We start from the raw sequence: 23,338 nt of genomic DNA on the forward strand, positions 1-23,338 counted from the left end.
CACACGCAGTTAAATTTCCTCCCACTTCCTCTGCTTGTTTGATACTGAAACATTGATCAAAGTATCTACAGTGACATATACAAAGCAATATTTGTGTTTATTTTGTGAGTCTTTAATAGAATTTGGATTGATCTTGCACACAGAAATCAAAATGCTTATTTTGAAATTATTCCAACACAATGCAGCAATGTAAAAATTAAACACATTAACACAATGTTTTTTTTTTTCTTTATGATGACATTTTAATATGGTTGTTGGCATCAAAGTCACACCATACGTCAGAAAAAAAACAAAGTTAACATTGGGTTGAACTTATTTGAAGCAATTAAGTTCAAATAGTTAATTTCAACCAAATTAATTTAATTCAATTGGTATTTAAGTTCTGCCTAATTACAAAGAGACACATGGAGTAAGTGTTGAATGCATGATGAAAAAACACTGCAAAATGGCACAGAAATTTAAACAGCAGACATATGGCAGTATGTACACAGCAGGCTTGCTTCCTTATGCCAGTTAATTTTGGTTTAGTTTAGCTGCAGGAAATAAAAATTATGTTTATGTGGCTCATACATACTGATACACTGGATGCAGATATATGTTTAAAAGTCAAATTTTCAAAGAAGCTTCCAAGAAGAAAATGCAGAACACCTTAAAGACTCAAAAATTAAATTATGTACGGTAATTAGTTTTGCCACATGGGAGATATTCTGATACTGTCATTACAAAAAAGCTATTTTATTATGTACTAAATACATTTCAAAACACATGTTCAATATTTATACTTTGTGTTATTTCAGTTTGACAATTTATTTGGATTTATTTATGTTTGAAATACCTGGGTAACAACATCTGATGTGAATTTAATGCCATACATACTCACTACAAACAACATTAAAGTGTCCAATACCTTCAATGTTGGACACTTCAATGTCCAACATTGAAGGTTGGACATTATCCATAAATAAAAGCCTTATTTATGTTTAAGGCTTTTATCCATAAATAAAAGCCTTAAACATAAAAGTGATATTACATTGCGTAGAAACAGGAATTGGCATACACAGGTGTTTTTATTTCCCCCCTCCCAAAGCAGCTGCCACTATCTTCTCAGCATCAGCAGCCATTTCATCAATGGCACCATTTAAAGCCTGCAACATCGCAGTGAAGGAGCGGCTGGCTGAACGAGCATGTCTAGGCAACGCCATTTCCACTAACTTTGACGAAGCTGTAGCTAAGTCCTTCTCGGCTGCTGCAAGCCTTTTTTTAACTTCCACCTTGGTGACCTCTACTGACAACACACAAGTTCTCAGCTCTTTAAGTCTTGCTGGCTCCAGGTGCCGCTGTCGAGCCATCCGCTCAACCGACTCATCGTCCACGCACAGAGATAACTGGGCTTTTGTCAAAATCCGTACAGCAATGCTTGAGTCCACCATGGATGCCACAAGAGGAACAGGAATGGCTGACATCCCTCCGGATAGGGAAGCAGCTGCCCAAATGAGTGCTTTAAATGCCTCCTTTTTCTGGGTGACCATTGTTAATGTGAGTGTCGGTAAAGCCAGCAGAAGGGCGTGAGCTCGGATCTCGGGAAGGTCTGCGGCCATGCATGCCAGGAGGTCAGGAAAGTCAAATTTCTCAAGATTGGAAGGTTTAACCTGGTAAACTTTAGGTTGTTTCACGCCCTGTGATTTCAGTACTTCCAGACTGGCTTTCCTCTTTTCTTCCAGGCTCTTATCTGTGTCTTTCACAGAAGCTAAGAGAAGAAAGTACACCGTTTGTCGCTGCAGAGAAAGAGCCTCCAAAAAGACATCCACACTGTTGGGTTGTATTATTTGTGTGAATGTCATAAAAACAGCATTATAACGAAGGAACTTATATCTGTTCATGTATCCCTCTGGTTCAAATGGGGATGTGGCCGGGACAGGGGGTAGGTCCCAGAGTCGGAAGTCAGGGTGTTTCGGATGTGGGTAGCCATCTATTTCCTCTGGTTCAACAGGAGATTGGGAAGGAGCTGAACCCTCATCTTCAGGCCCAAGGCCACGAAGGGAGTTCATGAGGGAGACTTTTTCTTCTCCACGGTCCCCCACCACAGCGAGGTTTATCCTACTGATGAGAAGATCTTCCACGGCCTCCTTCACATCAGATAACTTGTTGCTCTCCATTGACTCTTTAAGAGTTTCAATCAGGTTTAGGCCTTTGAAGACATCCGCCATTCCTGTGAGAAAATAAAGATGGGAATTACATTAAGGTAACTGGCGTTACTTGGATCAGAAAGTCTCACATAGATATTTAAGATAATAAAATCTGGAATTGATAGTTCTGTGTACCCTTTTACATTCATAACCACTCTTGAGAAGTAAAGGTATCTTTCCCACACTGCACAGCTCAGATGATGATTCTTGAGGCAAATAAAACATATCTCCAACGCTCAGATATTGAACGGTCCCTAGAGGTGTTTGATCGTTGGACCATCTGTCACCTTCAGCCAATGTTTTGTCCACTGCATATTGACCTGTTCTTGTGTTTATTGTAATTTAAAGCTAACAAGTGAAATATTCTTTTAAAAAATACACGCAAGTCATTGTTTAGAAACAATGAGTGGAAGTATTAAATTGTGACAGTCTGTCACCTTCAGCCCGCATTTCATTTATTGCAAATTCGATGTCAGTTTGCAGACTGTGTTTGATGCAAGGTTACTACATTTAGCAATTTACAATTATATATTTTTATTGAATTAATGTTCAACTTCAAGGCAATAAGACACTTCTGGGTAAACAACTCATACTTTTTATAATTAGGACTTTAAGGACAACAGTTTTTTGGGGGCGAGCCTCTACTGCAGGGTGCAGTTTCCCCTGCTTGTCCTCATGCAAATCAGTTCCTGGCCAGAAGGGACTGAGAGATAAGCAAGCTGGTCCACATTATCATGTAGCATAAATCCTCTGAATACAATGAAATCATGAAGTTGATTTTAAAGATTTTGCAAAGTTTGCAAAGTCTTAACACTCTTGACCTTCAACATGTTGCTATTCATTCATAGAAATGGTTTGAGCCTCATAAAGCCTATGTGACAAACAGCCTGCACAATAGCGCATTGAAAATTAAACTACCTAATTTTATGCCTTAAAAATTTCACACACTTACCTGACTATTGAAAGCAGCAACAGCTTCCTGGATTCAATTAGATATCGGTGCTGATTCCTTCTGCAAGACTGCAGCACCTGACTGATCTATTTAAAGTGTTCGTCCAGCTAGTGGAACGTTCTAATCCTGCTGGCTCAGCCTTAATCCTATATCAGGTAAATCCAATACATGCATATTGTCTGTGCACATAATACTTACCTGAAGCCACATCCCCACCTAAAAAAGTAAGACCCATTAACTTGTTTTTTTCATTTTGAAGGAGGGTAGAAATGTTGGAAAAATGTTATGCATTGGAGGTGACCAGTCTTTTGGGCCCTGGATTTATCTGGAATTAAAACATTTTATTGGGGTCCTGCCTGCAACTTGATATGGAAATTATGACCAATTGATAGCTTTGTTTTTCAACATAAATATATCCTTTATGCTCTATTACCTCTGAGGCATCTTTAGGGGTTTTTCATCATGTCTTCCGGTTCTGACACGTCTTGTTCCAAGATGCTGTCTGCTTCTTCACCTGGGAAGATCTGATCCTGGGCCTCTCTGTTGCTTCACTGATACCTGCTCTCCCCACCATGTCAGTTTATGTATGTGGCTTTGCATAGGTAGGCTTGCAGTTGTGGAGTACTCGTTCCGTTGTTAGCTGATGGATGAGCAGTTCTTCTTGAGAAGCTCAGAGTTTGGGATGTTTTACATTGTAATCCAGCTTTATGTTTCTCCACAGTTTTATTTCTGGCCTATCTGGTGTCTTAGTTGGTCTTCATAACGCTGTTTGCTCACTGAAGCTCTCTGATGAGCCTCTGAGGCCACATAGGCCTCGCAATATTTTAACAAATATTGCGATTAAATCACACAAGTAATATTTGTGTTTGCAAATTACATGGATTTTGGGGGAATTGTTTGTCCCGAATTCATTGTAGGGGTGAAAGAATTAGAAGACACCAACAACATTTTCAGACATTTTATTTGTGTCATTTCTTTCCACGTCACAAATAAGTTTAATACTTCTTGCTTGTCTATTACTAAACAGTCCTAATAAAATAAATGAAGTTTGCAAATTTTACATTACCATGTACAATAACATTTATGCAAAGCACTCTTTATGCATGAACCGACTGATGAAATGTGATGTATTGTGCAAACCAAGGCATTCTCTCAGCAGGTTGCAGATACTTGTGTACTACAAATTCTCACTGGTAAGCACAAATTTAAGGCAACATGGTATTTATTTACAAATTACCAGCATGTCTAATAGCCAAGTTTCTTTCACAGTAAACGGTTAGGATAAGTATTGGTTTCATGGTATCACACAGTCACTCAATCGTAATGAGTTCTAGCTACACTACTCTGCACATAGGTACTGCAAGAACGTGTTGACTCCCAACCTATGCAGCAGTGTACCGTCAGTGTAATATGGCTGGTAGAGTAAGGTAAAATATAAAGAACTTAAAATGTATTTTCTTTGTACAAAATATTTCTGCTGGATTATTCTCCAACAGAATTTAAATTTCTGCTACAGTGTTTAAACCTGAGTAATTATAAGCAGTCGTTTCGTTTAGCTAAGACAAACAAACTGAAGAAAAAAAAAAAGCTTTTTTCAGTCATACAATAAAGAGGAACAATGTTATGGGGACATGCACTGCTGTTCAAAAACCTTTTAACAAACTCAGCCCAGTTTCACTTTGTTCCTTAAGAGAAACTCCACATGCAAAACACATCTGACACCTGCTTGCTTTACCAGAAGCCACTTTCCCATCTTTCAGCACAGTGGTTTCTTGCTAAACTTAAACATCCATCAGTTTGGATTGTGAATATATTTCTCTCTTTTTTCATTCTAGAAGTTTTGCTTCGTGTTCAAGATGCCTAAATACAGTCAACTCCAATGATGTTTTCATCTTCAATCTGCTAAAGTTAATGATTCTTACATTTGATCCTTCATGTTTGTCACATTAGAATACACTGCCACAGTCTCGCTCTCCTCAGCCTCTGGCACAGAGGCAAGCTTCATCTCCTCCTCTTCTTCTTGCCCTTCTCCCTCTTCCATCTTGGTTTCTCTTTTTTTCTTAATCTTAGCATACTCTGTGACTTCTTTCATTGGTTTGTTCTCTGAAGGGCTTGCAGTGTCTTGTTTGATCAACAAATGAATATCAGAATATTCTATATCTGATGTTCCAGCTTCTGAGTCATTGGATCCTCCAGCTGTCCCTCCGACCAGAATTGGCTCATAATCCACTGTTTGACCACCGTTTGTCTATGTGAAGCATAAAAAGAAGTTAAGCTGAAGATGCAACATTTCAAGCGATATTAAATGAGCTGACAAAACTCAAGGCCTTTAATACTTTCTGATCATAACCACCAGATGTCACTAAACTCACAGTGACGGAGTTGCCTAATAATGTGAATTACCTCTTGAGTCATAACCATCTCTAGAGTCTCAGACGTACTTCTATGAGACTTATGCTTTTTCCTGCAAGGAAAAAGAAATAAACAGCAATAGTTATTACAATACCATTGGCATGGAACTTAAAATCACATCTATGATTAAGAAATATTTAGTTTTCTTGTTTTAATTTAGTTCTATCCTGTTCGATTAATTTCCTAAAAGACTTCTATGATCAGCAATGAGCATTAAAATAGTTGTCTACAAATCTTTCTAGTAGAACACTTAAAAAAAAAATAAGTAGGTGATCTCGGTCAGTGACACATTCTTACATTTGGATACATAAGCAAAAATCTCTAAGGTGAAAATTTAAAGTTTACCTGCAGCACAACCACAACAAGCAGAAAATAGACGCTGAAACTAACACCCCGATCAGAAAGGGAATTATTATACCCATCTGTGTGAAAGTCCATAGATAGTTTGTGTTGTACCCTGTAACAAGGAATAAATTACTACAACAAAAACATCTATGTGCACGGATTTAAAGATTTGCACATTTAAAGATTTCCACTAACCTTCACCTTCCACCTCAGTTATAGAAAGATTGCTGCTTGTTTTCCCGTTTGTATTACTGCTGATGCAAACAGCAGAAATATTGGAGACGCCTTTCATGTTTATGGAGACGGTGCTTGTGACTGTGTGGTTTAGTACAACGGTGCTGATGGAGTAGTTGACGGGATTCTGCAACAGTTCCCATGTAATTGTGGGTGAAGGGAAGCCTTGACTGATGCACACACAGGTCAGGACGTCCTGCTGAGACTTACAGCTAGACCCATTTAGGATCTGAGGTCGCACTGCAGGGAGACAGAGAGATGGCTAAAAAAATAAAACAAAACCAAAAACAATCATGCTGCATAAGATGATTTCACACATCTAATTTCAATATGTTAAAGTTATCAAAAGCAAATTTAGTGTGATAAATTACATTAAACCAAAAGCTAAGTTTTCCCCATATATTATGTAAATGTTTTTTTTTTCTGTATGTTTGGAAGATGTAAGATTTTCTATATATTCTAACAAAGGTTTTCAAGATCTTGTTTTTCAGGTCTTTTTCATAGATTTGATTGGTTTTAATCCTTTATAAAACATAAAGCTGGTTGGTTGCCTTATTATTGAATGGTTTATCTGAAACGAAGGGTGAGCGGCTGTCTCTCACATCCTTTATGTTTTACGTAGTTTTTGCAGACTGGACATGTGGCAGAAATTTAAGATGAGTGAAGTTACTTCATAACGAGTTGCTGACATCATTGCTTTTAACATTGTTTCTTCTGTGATTTTAAGTTTCTTCTCATCTTTAAACAAAATTTAGTGAAGTTCAAAATAACTAAACAACGTATATTAAATCCCTTTTCAAAAAAAACGCAATGCTGAGATGGACACACATAATTTTTCCAAGTCCAAGTTATGTCTGAAGTCTCTAATGACTGACATTAGCATTACTGAGATAATGATACCCCAAAACCTCTCAGTACAAAAGTAGAAAGTGCTAGCAATAAGGTAATAATCACTTGTTCATGAGTTATGATGATTATGAATTCATATAATTTCACAGAAATATTGAAAGGTTTTGCTGAGTACTTATCATAGTAATGTTAATGTCCTGCTTCAAGATTTTGTTCAGATGGTTTGCATAACAAAAATACTGGCCAGAAGAAAACATTTAATGATGTGTAAACTCACATTTCACTTCTACGTCCACCGTCAGATTCCTGTTCTGGTTCTGTGCTGTACACATGTACTGACCAGAATCCTTTCCTGTCACGTTGCTCATGAAGAGGGTGGCTGCTCCAGTGCCATTGGTCATGCTTGTGTTGAAGCCAAGTTTGGTCCAGATGAGGAGAGTTTGAGGAAAACCATCAAAGTGGCAGGTCAGATTCAGGGCGTCACCCTCATTAATGGTTTTCTCTCCGCTGATTTCAAATTTCTTCACAACTGAGACAAAATATCAAGAGGATTATTGAACAGATTGAAATAAGATAAAAACTTTTACAAAATTCAGTCTGGAAATTAGATCTTATGCATAAGTCAACTTTTAAGAAGTCAAATGCAAGAAAAAGAGCTTTTCAGGAAAAATAGTCAACTAAATAGAGGATTTAATTAGAATAAAACATATAAAAGACAGGAAATTATTGGAGACAAACTTAAAATAACATTGAAATCATAAAGTATGAAAATTTTTTTTTATAAATTTCAACAAATAAATCTCGAATTTACACAAATAAATGCAGTTGGAAAAAACTTAAAAATAATTCAGTTTATTCAGGCATGTACAATAAATCTAAAATACTGGGGAAAAGTAGATGAAAAAATAATCAATTTAAAAACCATTACTACCAAATAAAAATATGATTTAAAACAAAGCTAAAGATAAAAATATAAAAACACAAAATGCAGAAAAACTCCTTGCAAATAAAAGCCATTTTTAATTTCCTACACAAAAAAAGAAAACAAAAATAGGCATTTTCCTCTGTATGCTTATTTATGAGAGCAATAATTATGTGAAAAGAAGAATCTTTTGTTTTCTGAAGCTAAAGTGCAGAAAGTTTGTCTCCTCCTACTGGCAGACAATGTTATTGCATGAATGAAGTCAAATGAACACAGGCATCTGAAAAATAGATCCTAATTTAATAGCAGGTAGTTCTGAAATGATATAAGTTTAATTGCTTTTGTGCAGAACTTCACTTTGCAACAAATGAAAGTCATTTCTCCAGCTATGGAATGGATGGAATGAATCTATGGAATGGATTCAAAATCTAAGATTACTTGCAATAATCAAATTATTGAAATCCTCAGAGAAAACATGTTTTAGCTGAGCTTCAGAAACAGTGAAAAGAAAAGTAAAGTAAAGAGGCGTGTTTCACTCACAGGTTACATTGAGAACTTCTGTCATATTCGCTGTTATGTTATTTGGGCAGGTGACCTGGCAGGTGACTGTAGAGCCATGATGTTTGGCTGAAGGTTTAAATGTCACTGTTGAGTTTCGATTTTGAGATTCTGTCACATTATTTATGTTAAAGGAAGTGTTCTCCATGGACTTGGTCCATTTCCATGCAAAGACAGCAGTTTCGCTGGTAGAGCAGAGGTCAGCGGTGCAAGTCAGAGTGGTTTCTTGTCCTTCTGTCAGCGGTGGAATCATCAGTGTGAGGTTTCCACTCGTTCCTGAAGAGGCTGAAACATAGGAAGCTATACTTTGGAAAGTGGATACAGTAAATGAGGAAGCAAAGAGCAAGAACTAATGTAGTCATTTATTTTGCTGAATAATGCAAATATGAAGTAAATAGACTATCTGATGTCATTTAAACTTCTTTATTAATGTAGCTGCATCTCATGTGTTGTCACTCAGATGTTCCTTAGAGCATTTGTTGTTGTGTTTTCTGTAGTCATGGAGGCAAAACACTAAAACTTTCCCCCCCACCTTGTAAATTTCCAATTGCTTCTCACAACGCACACACAACACGCACGCAAATGTTTTTACTCTAATGGCACCAAGCAATGAGTAATTACATGAGTTCTTTGGTCACTTCTTAAAGTCGCTGAACATAATGGGGTCACAGTCCCATTTCTACTCCTTAAATTTTCCCATATTCTCTATTGGGGACTGGTGAAGACTGCAGGAAAGGCCTGTTCAGCAACCTAAGTGTCTTTTTAAGCGCTCCGACAACAGAGGAATACTGACCATCAAAGTGTTACGCAAAGAACTGTAAAAAAAGGAAGAAAGCTTAAAAAACACTATAAAGGGAGAAACAACAGTGAAAAAAATTAAATGGCTTTTAAAACATAACACAAATATATAATATTACCAAAAGTATAGTACCACTCTTCCACAACATTAATTTAATGTGCTCTAATCACCTCCATGGCCAAAGGTGTAATCAAACACCTGGACATGCAGACTGCCTATAGAGTTTTGTTGATGCCACGTTTAGACCATGTGATGACAGATAGAGGAAAACTGTCGACAGTGCAGGTCAGATTGAGACTTTCATCTTGTTTAATTGTGGATTTGCCACTGATTGTTGGTGTGTTTAAATCTTCAAAATACAAGTCAGAAAAGTTAAGAAACAACCGCTTCGGAAGAAAAATTTTATAATGTGTAAACTCACATTTCACTTCTACGTCCACCGTCAGATTCCTGTTCTGGTTCTGTGCTGTACACATGTACTGACCAGAATCCTTTCCTGTCACGTTGCTCATGAAGAGGGTGGCTGCTCCAGTGCCATTGGTCATGCTTGTGTTGAAGCCAAGTTTGGTCCAGATGAGGAGAGTTTGAGGAAAACCATCAAAGTGGCAGGTCAGATTCAGGGCGTCACCCTCATTAATGGTTTTCTCTCCGCTGATTTCAAATTTCTTCACAACTGAGACAAAATATCAAGAGGATTATTGAACAGATTGAAATAAGATAAAAACTTTTACAAATTTCAGTCTGGAAATTAGATCTTATGCATAAGTCAACTTTTAAGAAGTCAAATGCAAGAAAAAGAGCTTTTCAGGAAAAATAGTCAACTAAATAGAGGATTTAATTAGAATAAAACATATAAAAGACAAGAAATCATTGGAGGCAAACTTAATATAACATTGAAATCATAAAGTATGAAAAAAAAATATTGTATAAATTTCAACAAATAAATCTCGAATTTACACAAATAAATGCAGTTGGAAAAAACTTAAAAATAATTCAGTTTATTCAGGCATGTACAATAAATCTAAAATACTGGGGAAAAGTAGATGAAAAAATAATCAATTTAAAAACCATTACTACCAAATAAAAATATGATTTAAAACAAAGCTAAAGATAAAAATATAAAAACACAAAATGCAGAAAAACTCCTTGCAAATAAAATCCATTTTTAATTTGCTACCCAAAAAATAAAAAAAATAGGCATTTTCCTCTCTTTCCTTATTTATGAGAGCAATCATTATGTGAAAAGAAGAATCTTTTGTTTTCTGAAGCTAAAGTGCAGAAAGTTTGTCTCCTCCTACTGGCAGACGGTTTAACTGCATGAATGAAGTCAAATGAACACAGGCATCTGAAAAATAGATCCTAATTTAACAGCAGGTAGTTCTGAAATGATATGTGTTTATTTGCTTTTGTGCAGAACTTCACTTTGCAACAAATGAAAGTCATTTCTCCAGCTATGGAATGGATGGAATGAATCTATGGAATGGATTCAAAATCTAAGATTACTTGCAATAATCAAATTATTGAAATCCTCAGAGAAAACATGTTTTAGCTGAGCTTCAGAAACAGTGAAAAGAAAAGTAAAGTAAAGAGGCGTGTTTTACTCACAGGTTACATTGAGAACTTCTGTCATATTCGCTGTTATGTTATTTGGGCAGGTGACCTGGCAGGTGACTGTAGAGCCATGATGTTTGGCTGAAGGTTTAAATGTCACTGTTGAGTTTCGATTTTGAGATTCTGTCACATTATTAATGTTAAAGGAAGTGTTCTCCATGGACTTGGTCCATTTCCACGCAAAGACAGCAGTTTCGCTGGTAGAGCAGAGGTCAGCGGTGCAAGTCAGAGTGGTTTCTTGTCCTTCTGTCAGCGGTGGAATCATCAGTGTGAGGTTTCCACTCGTTCCTGAAGAGGCTGAAACATAGGAAGCTATACTTTGGAAAGTGGATGCTGTAAATGAGGAAGCAAAGAGCAAGAACTAATGTAGTCATTTATTTTGCTGAATAATGCAAATACGAAGTAAATAGACTATCTGATGTCATTTAAACTTCTTTATTAATGTAGCTGCATCTCATGTGTTGTCACTCAGATGTTCCTTAGAGCATTTGTTGTTGTGTTTTCTGTAGTCATGGAGGCAAAACACTAAAACTTTCCCCCCCACCTTGTAAATTTCCAATTGCTTCTCACAACGCACACACAACACGCACGCAAATGTTTTTACTCTAATGGCACCAAGCAATGAGTAATTACATGAGTTCTTTGGTCACTTCTTAAAGTCGCTGAACATAATGGGGTCACAGTCCCATTTCTACTCTTTAAATTTTCCCATATTCTCTATTGGGGACAGGTGAAGACTGCAGGAAAGGCCTGTTCAGCAGCCTAAGTGTCTTTTTAAGCGCTCCGACAACAGAGGATTACTGACCATCAAAGTTTTACTCAACAAATTGTTAAAAAAAACAAAACAAAAAAAAAAGAAAGCTTAAAAAACACTACAAAGGGAGAAACAACAGTGAAAAAAATTAAATGGCTTTTAAAACATAACACAAATATATAATATTACTAAAAGTATAGTACCACTCCTCCACAACATTAATTTCAGGTGTTCTAATCACCTCCATGGCCAAAGGTGTAATCAAACACCTGGACATGCAGACTGCCTATAGAGTTTTGTTCATGCCACGTTTAGACCATGTGATGACAGATAGAGGAAAACTGTCGACAGTGCAGGTCAGATTGAGACTTTCATCTTGTTTAATTGTGGATTTGCCACTGATTGTTGGTGTGTTTACATCTTCAAAATACAAGTCGGAAAAGTTAAGAAACAACCGCTTTGGAAGAAAACATTTAATGATGTGTAAACTCACATTTCACTTCTACGTCCACCGTCAGATTCCTGTTCTGGTTCTGTGCTGTACACATGTACTGACCAGAATCCTTTCCTGTCACGTTGCTCATGAAGAGGGTGGCTGCTCCAGTGCCATTGGTCATGCTTGTGTTGAAGCCAAGTTTGGTCCAGATGAGGAGAGTTTGAGGAAAACCATCAAAGTGGCAGGTCAGATTCAGGGCGTCACCCTCATTAATGGTTTTCTCTCCGCTGATTTCAAATTTCTTCACAACTGAGACAAAATATCAAGAGGATTATTGAACAGATTGAAATAAGATAAAAACTTTTACAAAATTCAGTCTGGAAATTAGATCTTATGCATAAGTCACCTTTTGAGAAGTCAAATGCAAGAAAAAGAGCTTTTCAGGAAAAATAGTCAACTAAATAGAGGATTTAATTAGAATAAAACATATAAAAGACAGGAAATTATTGGAGACAAACTTAAAATAACATTGAAATCATAAAGTATGAAGTAAAATTAATTTAGAACTGTATACCTTTCAACAGATAAATCTCGAATTTACATGAATAAATGAAATTGGAAAAAAACTTAAAAAGTATTCAGTTTATTCAGGCATGTACAATGAATCTAAAATTCTGCGGAAAAATAGATGAAAAAATAATCAATTTAAAAACCATTACTACCAAATAAAAATATGATTTAAAACAAAGCTAAAGATAAAAATATAAAAACACAAAATGCAGAAAAACTTGCAAATAAAATCCATTTTTAATTTGCTACCCAAAAAAAGAAAACAAAATTAGGCATTTTCCTCTCTTTGCTTATTTATGAGAGCAATAATTCAGTGAAAAGAAGAATCTGTTGGTTTTTGAAGCTAAAATGCAGAAGGTTTGTCTCCTCCTACTGGCAGACGGTGTAACTGCATGAATGAAGTCAAATGAACACAGGCATCTGAAAAATAGATCCTAATTTAACAGCAGGTAGTTCTGAAATGATATGTGTTTATTTGCTTTTGTGCAGAACTTCACTTTGCAACAAATGAAAGTCATTTCTCCAGCTAATTTCTATGGAATGGATTCAAAATCTAAGATTTCTTGCTACAATAATCAAATGATAGAAAACATGTTTTAGCTGAGCTTCAGAAACAGTGAAAAGAAAAGTAAAGTAAAGAGGCGTGTTTTACTCACAGGTTACATTGAGAACTTCTGTCACATTCGCTGTTATGTTATTTGGGCAGGTGACCTGGCAGGTGACTGTAGAGCCATGATGTTTGGCTGAAGGTTTAAATGTCACTGTTGAGTTTCGATTTTGAGATTCTGTCACATTATTTATGTTAAAGGAAGTGTTCTCCATGGACTTGGTCCATTTCCATTCAAAGACAGCAGTTTCGCTGGTAGAGCAGAGGTCAGCGGTGCAAGTCAGAGTGGTTTCTTGTCCTTCTGTCAGCGGTGGAATCATCAGTGTGAGGTTTCCACTCGTTCCTGAAGAGGCTGAAACATAGGAAGCTATACTTTGGAAAGTGGATACAGTAAATGAGGAAGCAAAGAGCAAGAACTAATGTAGTCATTTATTTTGCTGAATAATGCAAATACGAAGTAAATAGACTATCTGATGTCATTTAAACTTCTTTATTAATGTAGCTGCATCTCATGTGTTGTCACTCAGATGTTCCTTAGAGCATTTGTTGTTGTGTTTTCTGTAGTCATGGAGGCAAAACACTAAAACTTTCCCCCCCACCTTGTAAATTTCCAATTGCTTCTCACAACGCACACACAACACGCACGCAAATGTTTTTACTCTAATGGCACCAAGCAATGAGTAATTACATGAGTTCTTTGGTCACTTCTTAAAGTCGCTGAACATAATGGGGTCACAGTCCCATTTCTACTCCTTAAATTTTCCCATATTCTCTATTGGGGACAGGTGAAGACTGCAGGAAAGGCCTGTTCAGCAACCTAAGTGTCTTTTTAAGCGCTCCGACAACAGAGGATTACAGACCATCAAAGTGTTACTCAACAAATTGTAAAAAAAAAAAACAAAACAACAAAAAAAGAAAGCTTAAAAAACACTACAAAGGGAGAAACAACGGTGAAAAAAATTAAATGGCTTTTAAAACATAACACAAATATATAATATTACCAAAAGTATAGTACCACTCCTCCACAACATTAATTTCAGGTGCTCTAATCACCTCCATGGCCAAAGGTGTAATCAAACACCTGGACATGCAGACTGCCTATAGAGTTTTGTTGATGCCACGTTTAGACCATGTGATGACAGATAGAGGAAAACTGTCGACAGTGCAGGTCAGATTGAGACTTTCATCTTGTTTAATTGTGGATTTGCCACTGATTGTTGGTGTGTTTACATCTTCAAAATACAAGTCAGAAAAGTTAAGAAACAACCGCTTTGGAAGAAAACATTTAATAATGTGTAAACTCACATTTCACTTCTACGTCCACCGTCAGATTCCTGTTCTGGTTCTGTGCTGTACACATGTACTGACCAGAATCCTTTCCTGTCACGTTGCTCATGAAGAGGGTGGCTGCTCCAGTGCCATTGGTCATGCTTGTGTTGAAGCCAAGTTTGGTCCAGATGAGGAGAGTTTGAGGAAAACCATCAAAGTGGCAGGTCAGATTCAGGGCGTCGCCCTCATTAATGGTTTTCTCTCCGCTGATTTCAAATTTCTTCACAACTGAGACAAAATATCAAGAGGATTGTTGAACAGATTGAAATAAGATAAAAACTTTTACAAATTTCAGTCTGGAAATTAGATCTTATGCATAAGTCACCTTTTGAGAAGTCAAATGCAAGAAAAAGAGCTTTTCAGGAAAAACAGTGAACTAAGTAGAGGATTTAATTAGAATAAAACATATAAAAGACAGGAATTTATTGGAGACAAACTTAAAATAACATTGAAATCATAAAGTATGAAGTAAAAATAATTTAGAACTGTATACCTTTCAACAGATAAATCTCGAATTTACACAAATAAATGAAATTGGAAAAAAACTTAAAAAGTATTCAGTTTATTCAGGCATGTACAATAAATCTAAAATTCTGAGGAAAAATAGATGAAAAAATAATCAATTTAAAAACCATTACTACCAAATAAAAATATGATTTAAAACAAAGCTAAAGATAAAAATATAAAAACACAAAATGCAGAAAAACTCCTTGCAAATAAAAGCCATTTTTAATTTGCTACCCAAAAAAAGAAAACAAAAATAGGCATTTTCCTCTCTTTGCTTATTTATGAGAGCAATAATTCTGTGAAAAGAAGAATCTGTTGTTTTCTGAAGCTAAAGTGCAGACTGTTTGTCTCCTCCTACTGGCAGACGGTTTAACTGCATGAATGAAGTCAAATGAACACAGGCATCTGAAAAATAGATCCTAATTTAACAGCAGGTAGTTCTGAAATGATATGTGTTTATTTGCTTTTGTGCAGAACTTCACTTTGCAACAAATGAAAGTCATTTCTCCAGCTATGGAATGGATGGAATGAATCTATGGAATGGATTCAAAATCTAAGATTACTTGCAATAATCAAATTATTGAAATCCTCAGAGAAAACATGTTTTAGCTGAGCTTCAGAAACAGTGAAAAGAAAAGTAAAGTAAAGAGGTGTGTTTTACTCACAGGTTACATTGAGAACTTCTGTCATATTCGCTGTTATGTTATTTGGGCAGGTGACCTGGCAGGTGACTGTAGAGCCATGATGTTTGGCTGAAGGTTTAAATGTCACTGTTGAGTTTCGATTTTGAGATTCTGTCACATTATTTATGCTAAAGGAAGTGTTCTCCATGGACTTGGTCCATTTCCATGCAAAGACAGCAGTTTCGCTGGTGCAGAGGTCAGCGGTGCAAGTCAGAGTGGTTTCTTGTCCTTCTGTCAGCGGTGGAATCATCAGTGTGAGGTTTCCACTCGTTCCTGAAGAGGCTGAAACATAGGAAGCTATACTTTGGAAAGTGGTTGCTGTAAATGAGGAAGCAAAGAGCAAGAACTAATGTAGTCATTTATTTTGCTGAATAATGCAAATATGAAGTAAATGGACTATCCAATGTCATTTAAACTTCTTTATTAATGTAGTTACATCTCTTGTGCAGTGTATATGTTTGAAACAGAAATGTAGAAATGCAACACCCACATACTTTTTTGGTCAGGTCACATTAACAGCTCTAGTTAAAATTAGCAAATCTTTCTAAAAATTCCCCTGCAGTTTTATGTTGTTTAATGATGAGTGGAAACTGGACGAGACTAGAGTATTCAACAAGGCATTGTGGATTTAATGAGTTAGGCTTATTTACTTTTAGTAACAGAGTTCTGTTGAAATATGCTTTATACCTGAGCTGGAACTGATGGAGAGTAAAATTAGCCAGGTGAGAATAAACATCTTGATTTAGTCCTGTCACTCTCTGTGTGAAGACGTTTTTTTTCTTGCGTATACAAAGATCATCAAACTGAATCAGGAACAGCCACACCTGTCAACACAGATGTTCATACAGGATGTTCATGTAATTCACACAGATCTTCAGAAATTTGACTACACCAGTCCCGCAGGAATTCATTCAAGCACCCAAAAACTCCCCGGTAACAGCTCCAAATTTCACATCTATGGGTATTACTCAGTCCCCATGAAATTATTTCTATTTTACCCAGCACACAATGGCTAACATTTTAATAATGTCAACAAATATTTAATTAACTTGATCTAGAAAGACATCATAAATGTATTGCTTTTTACCTGCATGCCATTTTCTTCTGCATTTCTCTCTCTGGTTATTTTTAATGTGAGAGTCTTTCTTTACTTCCCCTGCCTCTTCCTTCTTTTTGTAGGCACCCTTATTACCTAATCTCGGCTTCCTTCTCACCAACTACCCAGAAATACAGTAACAAACTTAACTTTAGCAGTTTTCCTTTTACGCATTTGACTTCAAACACTTATTGCAAGAATAATAGCAAAGTCTTGTTTTGTAGTTTGTAGGAAAGGGAAGTTTAGGGCACTTACACGAGCACATACGTGTATAAATAAACAAAGAGGAAACTAGTCATCTTGAGTCACCAACAGTGTAGCACTCTCTTTCATTTCCTTCAACTTTTAAAAAATGTGCATAACACTAAGTGCTATAAATGATTGAGTTTTGTTTGTTTTCTTTTCAGCAGTACGGGTGTTGAGAAAAAGAACTGTTACTTGATGAATGTAATCGTTAATTGGAAATTAAAACCCAGTTTTCATCTTGAGGAAGCAACTTTTAGGTTTCATATGGTGCAATACCTACAGCTACTGTTCACAGCGAAGTCACTCTGTTGATTATTTCTGTACTTCCCCAAAGGGCTTCACTATATTTTTTCCATTTCTTTCTATATTACACATTCTACCTAAGAGTGACGCTTTCCTAAAATTGGTGCTGAAAAGGGTCCCAGTCTGTAAATCTACACACATTCAAATAAAGAGAGTCTCACATAAGAAGTCTGAATGCTAGAGTCAGCCTCGTGAGTCAAAGATTCAAGGCTCTAATGTAGCAGATTTTTTTAGACCACTCTTACATGCCCAAAAAGGGAAGTAGGTTTCGATCAAGAAAATTGCGTCCTACATTTCAAAGCAATGAAGCGTAATCTCAGTTTGTTACAGCAAACATATGCAACAAAGGTACTGCCAAAAAAAAGACACATTTTATTTTAGCTGATCCTCTATACATAGTAAATATAACACACATCATAGCTTGTCAAAATATTTGTTTTTGTAAAAGAAAAAAAATGCTACATAAAAATATTTGTTTTGTAAAAAGAAGCTTAATTGGAACCTGACTTGCATTTTTTTTTTTTTGCTTTGTGCAAACACCAGTCAGCCATGTACTAAAACCCTGAAACATCGTTATGTAACTTTCCATTATTCAGCTTGATCGCCTTCGACTAGTCAGAGAACGAAGTAGCTGCTGAAGGTGTTGAAATGGAAACTGTCAAAGGATTCAAGGTTTTTTCTGATTTGCCTTCACCCTACCGTTTCTTTTGTACAAGCTCGATTTTAACAACTTCTTATGTTTTGTTCTTCAAGAGCTCATTACATATTCACCCACCTTCTTGCTATACTTGTTCTAAATATAAGCACTCAAAAATGCAGGAAATGCCTCTCCCATGCAAATCTGTCTTCTTTAAAGAGTATGTACAGTGTTCAGTTCTCCTCCATGACTTCATTTTTGTTGTAATAAAGTGGGTCAGCCTCCACATTCTATTTTGCCTCCTCCTGATGCTCTATCATCACCTCCGTTTCATCATTTCCCTCCAACATTTTACAGTCCATTCCTTCGTTTTCTTCCGCCTCCTCCATTTCCCCTCTCTTGATCTCAGCATATTCAGTCTCTGTCGTATCCTCCTTCTCTTTGGCATTTGCAGGATCCTTCTCTTTCAGCGCAGAGAAGTCAATGTCCGAGTACACAGCTTCCTTTGGTGACATGTCCGAGTCTATCAAGTCCCCATGAAGCTCCTCTTCACATCCTGCAGCCGCTTGGTTCTGGATGCCATCGTCCTGGAAAGCGAGGGTCTCATCGTCCTGTACCATTATGTCGAGGACACCATCATTCTCTATGCGAGGTATCTCGTTATCCCAATCCTATCGTAAAATGTAAGATTTAATTATGTCAGGTAATAGTCAGCAAATTAACTGTCCAAAGACAATGTTTAATGTGAAGATGAAGTAATTCACAACAAGTCAAAAATATTTCCAGAATATTCCCTACTGAAGTTCCAAATCAAGGTTTAGCTCGCTGGCAATGCTAATGTAAGATGACTTTTTAAAAGTTTTATAAAAATGGAAAGTTTAGTTTCTTCTTCACTTTTGATGAGACTGACTTGACAAAACATGGCTGATTTTGGAAAAACTGCCAGATACACTGACCATTTTAATTTTATATTGTAGCATATGGAAATCTGTCTGAACAATTTTAATCAGTCATTTTTTTATTACAAGAGAGCTTCACATCTAATTTTTAATGTAAACATAAACATTGTTGTAAATTAGATATTAAATTGATGAAATTGGATGTCAATACAGTCAAAACTAACATCTTCATTATTTTACTGTGTTCTGATAAATCCTGTAAGTAAATTACCCAACATTTTGCCATGTTTAAAAATAAATAGGTCAAAGTACCTTGAAAACAGCTTCAGCGTTTACCAGTTCCAGCTCGTCGGTAGAATGAGAGTTCTTCTTTTTGTTTCTAAAAAGCAATCAAAATAAAAGAAAATTAATAAATCCCCTAACATTTATCACGTTAAGATGTTATTTTTAAGACCCTGGGTATATTCATTTCTTAAAACCACAAAGAACTTCATCTTAAAATCATACTATGACCAGTCAGCCACAGTAGATGGTAAATGGCCATTCACACACACATTCACACACTGATAATGATAAGCTACTGGATTGTAGCCACAGCTGCCCTAAGGCAGACTGGCTGCCATGCGCCGCCACCAATGGTCCCTCTGACCCTTGACCCGAAGGCAAGGTGGGTCAAGACCAAAAAAAAACAAACAAAAGCAGAACTGTTACATTATAATCTGAAAAGTATTACTTTATTAGGCAGTATACATAATTTCTCAAAGTCAGTTTAATAACTGCAGTTGAAAATTGCAAATAAATGATAAAAATAACTCTTGATGTTTGTAGGAGTTATTTTTTAGGAGACATAGAAAAGAAGGAAATAAGTTTATTGGCAGAAAAACTTTGACTAGTTATGTGAAATGTATAAAAAAAACACACAGTACCTGTGGCATTTTGTCACAAGGCAAGCAATCACGGTTGTAACCAATGATCCGATCAGAAATCCAACCCCAAAAACAATCAGGACAGAAATCATCTTTTCTTCAAAAAATTCTGCCAAACGACTAAAAAAAATCTGATAATCTGCAGGAGAGAAAGAAAATATCAGAGTAAAATGAATGTAATTTTATAAATAAGACAAGCTTAAATGAAATATTTTGGTTATATTGTAGTTGTAAACGTTTACTTACTTAATTGGTCAGGATCTGCCATTTGTAAGATTGGAGTAAAATAAGTTGAATGCTATATACAATACAAGTTTCCAGTTCAATGTACAGAATCTGTTTGAAAAGACTTACTTGAATTTCCTGGCTGATTTGCTTCTGAGGTGGAAAGATTTGTTTTGGTTTCACCAATATTATTCCTGCTGACGCACTCAACAGTAACGTTGCTAAATGTCTCTAAATTCACAGTCATGTTACTTGTAACTGAGAGCGCTGAGACATTGGTTGACAGGCTGTACTCAGAGATGCTGTCCAACAGCGGCCAAGTGATGTTTGGTGAAGGAAACCCTTCACTGATACAAACACAGGTCAGGAGATTTGACTGATTCCAACAACGAGAGCTGCTGCTGATCCTGGGGGAAACTGTCAGCACAGAGAAAAAAGTTATCATCTCTGCATCGAAAACGAAGTGGATTGAACAGACAGCTATTCGTCTTGTACTTCTAGATGTAATTTTACCATTATTGTGGACATATGTGATTCGTTGTCCACAATTTTCTATCAATTTGAGCATTTTTCAAAAATACTGGATCCTTAGTTTTAAGTGCATTTTCTCCATCTTACTTAAATATTTTGACCGAGATTTAAAAACAGTAAACTTTTCACTACTCCAGGTTTCATTTATGTTTTTTAAAGCACATAAATATGCAATTTCAACAATGCAAATCAAAACTAAATTTCACATTCGTCTTTAACCTTTGAAGGCAGCTGGAAACTCAGATCCCATGAACAATAATCATGGCATCTGAGTTAATCAACTTAAAGCCCATGTTGTCTTCATCGCTCGATTGTTCCACATCATGTTGTTAAATAAAGGAAAAGTCTTTCTGTTCAGGCATCTCTGTCTACCTCTGAGAAACTTTTAAAGTCTCAGCTATTCTGAGAAAACGTCCTACCCTGTACTACTCTACTCCACCTACTGCACTTCCCTTTATGCCTGCACTGTATTTCTACACTGTCACCTCTGAAATAACCTGACTAAATAAATAAATTTTTACTCAGATCTATTTATTTTGTAATGATGGTAAATATTTTCAAGATAGTAAACAATAATTTCATTCCGGTTCATCATATGAAACAAGTTAATTTCAGCATCAGGACCTCTATGATTATATATATATATATACATATATATATATATAACAATTTTTTCTAAAGTAAATATTAAAGTGAAATAGTAAAATGTTACATTAATACTCACAGCTCACGTTAAGAGTTTTCTCTACAGGTGTGTTGCCAGGAAAGTCGACCTTGCAGGTAATGTTCATATTGTGATGTTTAGCTGAGGGTTTAAAGGTCAGGCTTGAGGTGTGGCTCTGTGTGGCATTCATCATATTTATCATGAATTCAGTGTTATTGTCTGTGATTGGCAGGATTTTGTCCTTTTCTTCTTCTTCAAACATCCAGGTGAACTGAGGTTTAGATCCAGAGCAGGAAGCAGGAACTGAACAGGTCAAAGTGATGTTATTGTTCTTCAGAGGGGCGATCTCTAATGTGATATTTCTTTCCTGAACTGTTTGAAGAATAGAAATGAAAGACAGTTGGTGAGACATTATGATATCTTGTGAATGGGAATGAGAGCTACTTTATTAAGTTATTTTAACTGTTTTCGTGTATACCTTCAACAGTAATATTTGTATAATGCGTGCAGTTGTCTGCAGTTACAGCTCTGATTTCATAAACTCCAGTGTCTGAAGTTGTAAGGTTTTTGATGATGATGCTGCAGTTCTTCTTCTTTAGATCAGGCTCCAGCAAAGACATTCGACCTTTCAGACCAATTTTAGAGTCAGATGTGGTATTTTTATTGCAGTTGAATATTTGTATGTTACATTCTCTAGATTGGTCAGTTTTGAACCAAGCAAAGCTGGTGACATTATTTTCAAATGAACATTCAAAAACAACACATTGTCCAGCTGCTGCTGTTTGGTTTGTCCGTTTTAGAGTAAGAGTGGATGTTTTGCCGTCACATGTCTTGTTATCGCTCTGCACTGAACCTGAAATGAAAAGAAGAAACAGAAAAACAGCAAAAAAAACTTTTAGACTCATAAATGAGGAGACCCATTATACATAGTATACATAATATTTGTTTTATGTATAATACGCTGAGACTCACTACTTCACTTTACATTAAATTTTAATGATTGTATTTTATGCAGCTATTTAAATAAAAAGGCTATCTATAACTCATCAAAAATGTTTAAACATCGTTTCTTTTACCTGTTGCAGTAAAGAGCAGAGTTACCCAAATCAGAGCAAACATCTTGTCAATATAAGACAGTTTGTCCCTGGAAAGAAGACATTCTGTTACTGAACTTGAATAAAAAGACGTTAGGACACAAACAATATTTTTGGTGAACCTGGTTCAGAAACCCCTTCATGCCTGTCAGTCCAGATTTAAATACAGGATGTGGTAAGCTTCATTAGTCTTATATTACTTTAAGTTTTTTTGCTTAATGGCTTTGTAAATATAACTTGACAAAAATCTTCTTATCTGAGGCTATAAATCATCAACAATACAATTAAATACATAGACATAACTGTGAATTTATCCCAGTAAATATGTTTCATTTTAAAAATAACATTAGGGCATCACAACAGAGTCGTTATAAGAATCAGAGAGATTGTGTTGAAAATGAAAAATCTTACCTTTTTCTTGCTGAATCTGTAGCTTGTTTCCCCTCACTGACCTCTGCTTTCTGCTTCCTCTCTGAACTGACTCTTATTCTCTTCCTCCTCCTTTTCTGCGTCTTTGTTCTTTACATTACAGGAAGTCCCTCTACACATCACTGCTTCTTAGTTCCTCCTGAAAACAAACATGCATTTGCTGCAATGCCACAGGCAGTTATGAGGTGATTTGAATCCCAGGTGTGCAGGACAATCTCTGAGGTTTGGACGTGAACAACGACTGTTGTCGTCCTCCTACTGGCCACAACAGGAATTAATTCAAGTGATCATTTTAAACTGACTGGATGAAGACAGAGAACATTTTTTTAAATTTAACATGACAACAAATATTTCCCCTATTATGACATTATTAATTGAACACTATACTGTATATTGTGGATAGAATCAGTAAATCTTCAATCAGTAAAAATCTTTGAATTTAAAGTAGCTTAAATACAACAGCTATTGGTTATTTCAGTGCAGCTGCTTTGTCTGCCAAGGGTCAAACCTAATTATCCTCCGCACACTGCCTAA

At 36.1% G+C, this 23,338-nt stretch overlaps 3 protein-coding genes across 5 annotated transcripts; all 3 read right to left on the reverse strand.

Annotated features, from left to right (window-relative positions):
* Nucleotides 1–100: 100 nt before the first annotated feature.
* On the reverse strand, nucleotides 101–3,989 carry irgq2 (immunity-related GTPase family, q2). Its single transcript, XM_008431225.2, has 2 exons — nucleotides 3,139–3,989; nucleotides 101–2,209 (listed from the first exon to the last, which is right to left on the reverse strand). Exon 2 carries the CDS (start codon nucleotides 2,205–2,207, stop codon nucleotides 1,068–1,070), a length of 1,140 nt encoding a protein of 379 aa, XP_008429447.2. The 5' UTR covers nucleotides 2,208–2,209; nucleotides 3,139–3,989; the 3' UTR covers nucleotides 101–1,067.
* Nucleotides 3,990–4,081: 92 nt separating this feature from the next.
* Nucleotides 4,082–16,538, reverse strand: LOC103477894 (vascular cell adhesion protein 1-like). 3 transcript variants are annotated; one of them, XM_081616804.1, is made up of 13 exons: nucleotides 16,442–16,538; nucleotides 15,737–16,036; nucleotides 14,541–14,792; nucleotides 13,285–13,587; nucleotides 12,116–12,367; nucleotides 10,863–11,201; nucleotides 9,679–9,930; nucleotides 8,441–8,743; nucleotides 7,256–7,507; nucleotides 6,091–6,369; nucleotides 5,896–6,007; nucleotides 5,542–5,602; nucleotides 4,082–5,386 (listed from the first exon to the last, which is right to left on the reverse strand). In XM_081616804.1, exons 1-13 carry the CDS (start codon nucleotides 16,488–16,490, stop codon nucleotides 5,057–5,059), a joined length of 3,084 nt encoding a protein of 1,027 aa, XP_081472930.1. In that variant the 5' UTR covers nucleotides 16,491–16,538; the 3' UTR covers nucleotides 4,082–5,056. The 3 variants fall into 3 exon arrangements, with proteins under 3 accessions (XP_081472930.1, XP_081472929.1, XP_081472928.1); XM_081616803.1 differs by having other exon boundaries at nucleotides 10,863–11,165; nucleotides 15,737–16,072; nucleotides 16,442–16,522; XM_081616802.1 differs by having other exon boundaries at nucleotides 15,737–16,072; nucleotides 16,442–16,522.
* LOC103477892 (uncharacterized) lies at nucleotides 16,159–23,043 on the reverse strand. Its single transcript, XM_008431229.2, has 9 exons — nucleotides 22,787–23,043; nucleotides 22,358–22,425; nucleotides 21,760–22,134; nucleotides 21,342–21,653; nucleotides 20,216–20,503; nucleotides 20,108–20,122; nucleotides 19,862–20,000; nucleotides 19,248–19,314; nucleotides 16,159–18,707 (listed from the first exon to the last, which is right to left on the reverse strand). The coding sequence occupies exons 2-9, from the start codon at nucleotides 22,398–22,400 to the stop codon at nucleotides 18,327–18,329; spliced, it is 1,620 nt and encodes a 539-aa protein (XP_008429451.1). The 5' UTR covers nucleotides 22,401–22,425; nucleotides 22,787–23,043; the 3' UTR covers nucleotides 16,159–18,326.
* Between the last annotated feature and the right edge of the window lie 295 nt (nucleotides 23,044–23,338).

Source organism: Poecilia reticulata, chromosome 16, assembly GCF_904066995.2.
Source record: "Poecilia reticulata chromosome 16, P_reticulata-male-v2, whole genome shotgun sequence".
Classification (NCBI taxonomy): domain Eukaryota; kingdom Metazoa; phylum Chordata; class Actinopteri; order Cyprinodontiformes; family Poeciliidae; genus Poecilia; species Poecilia reticulata.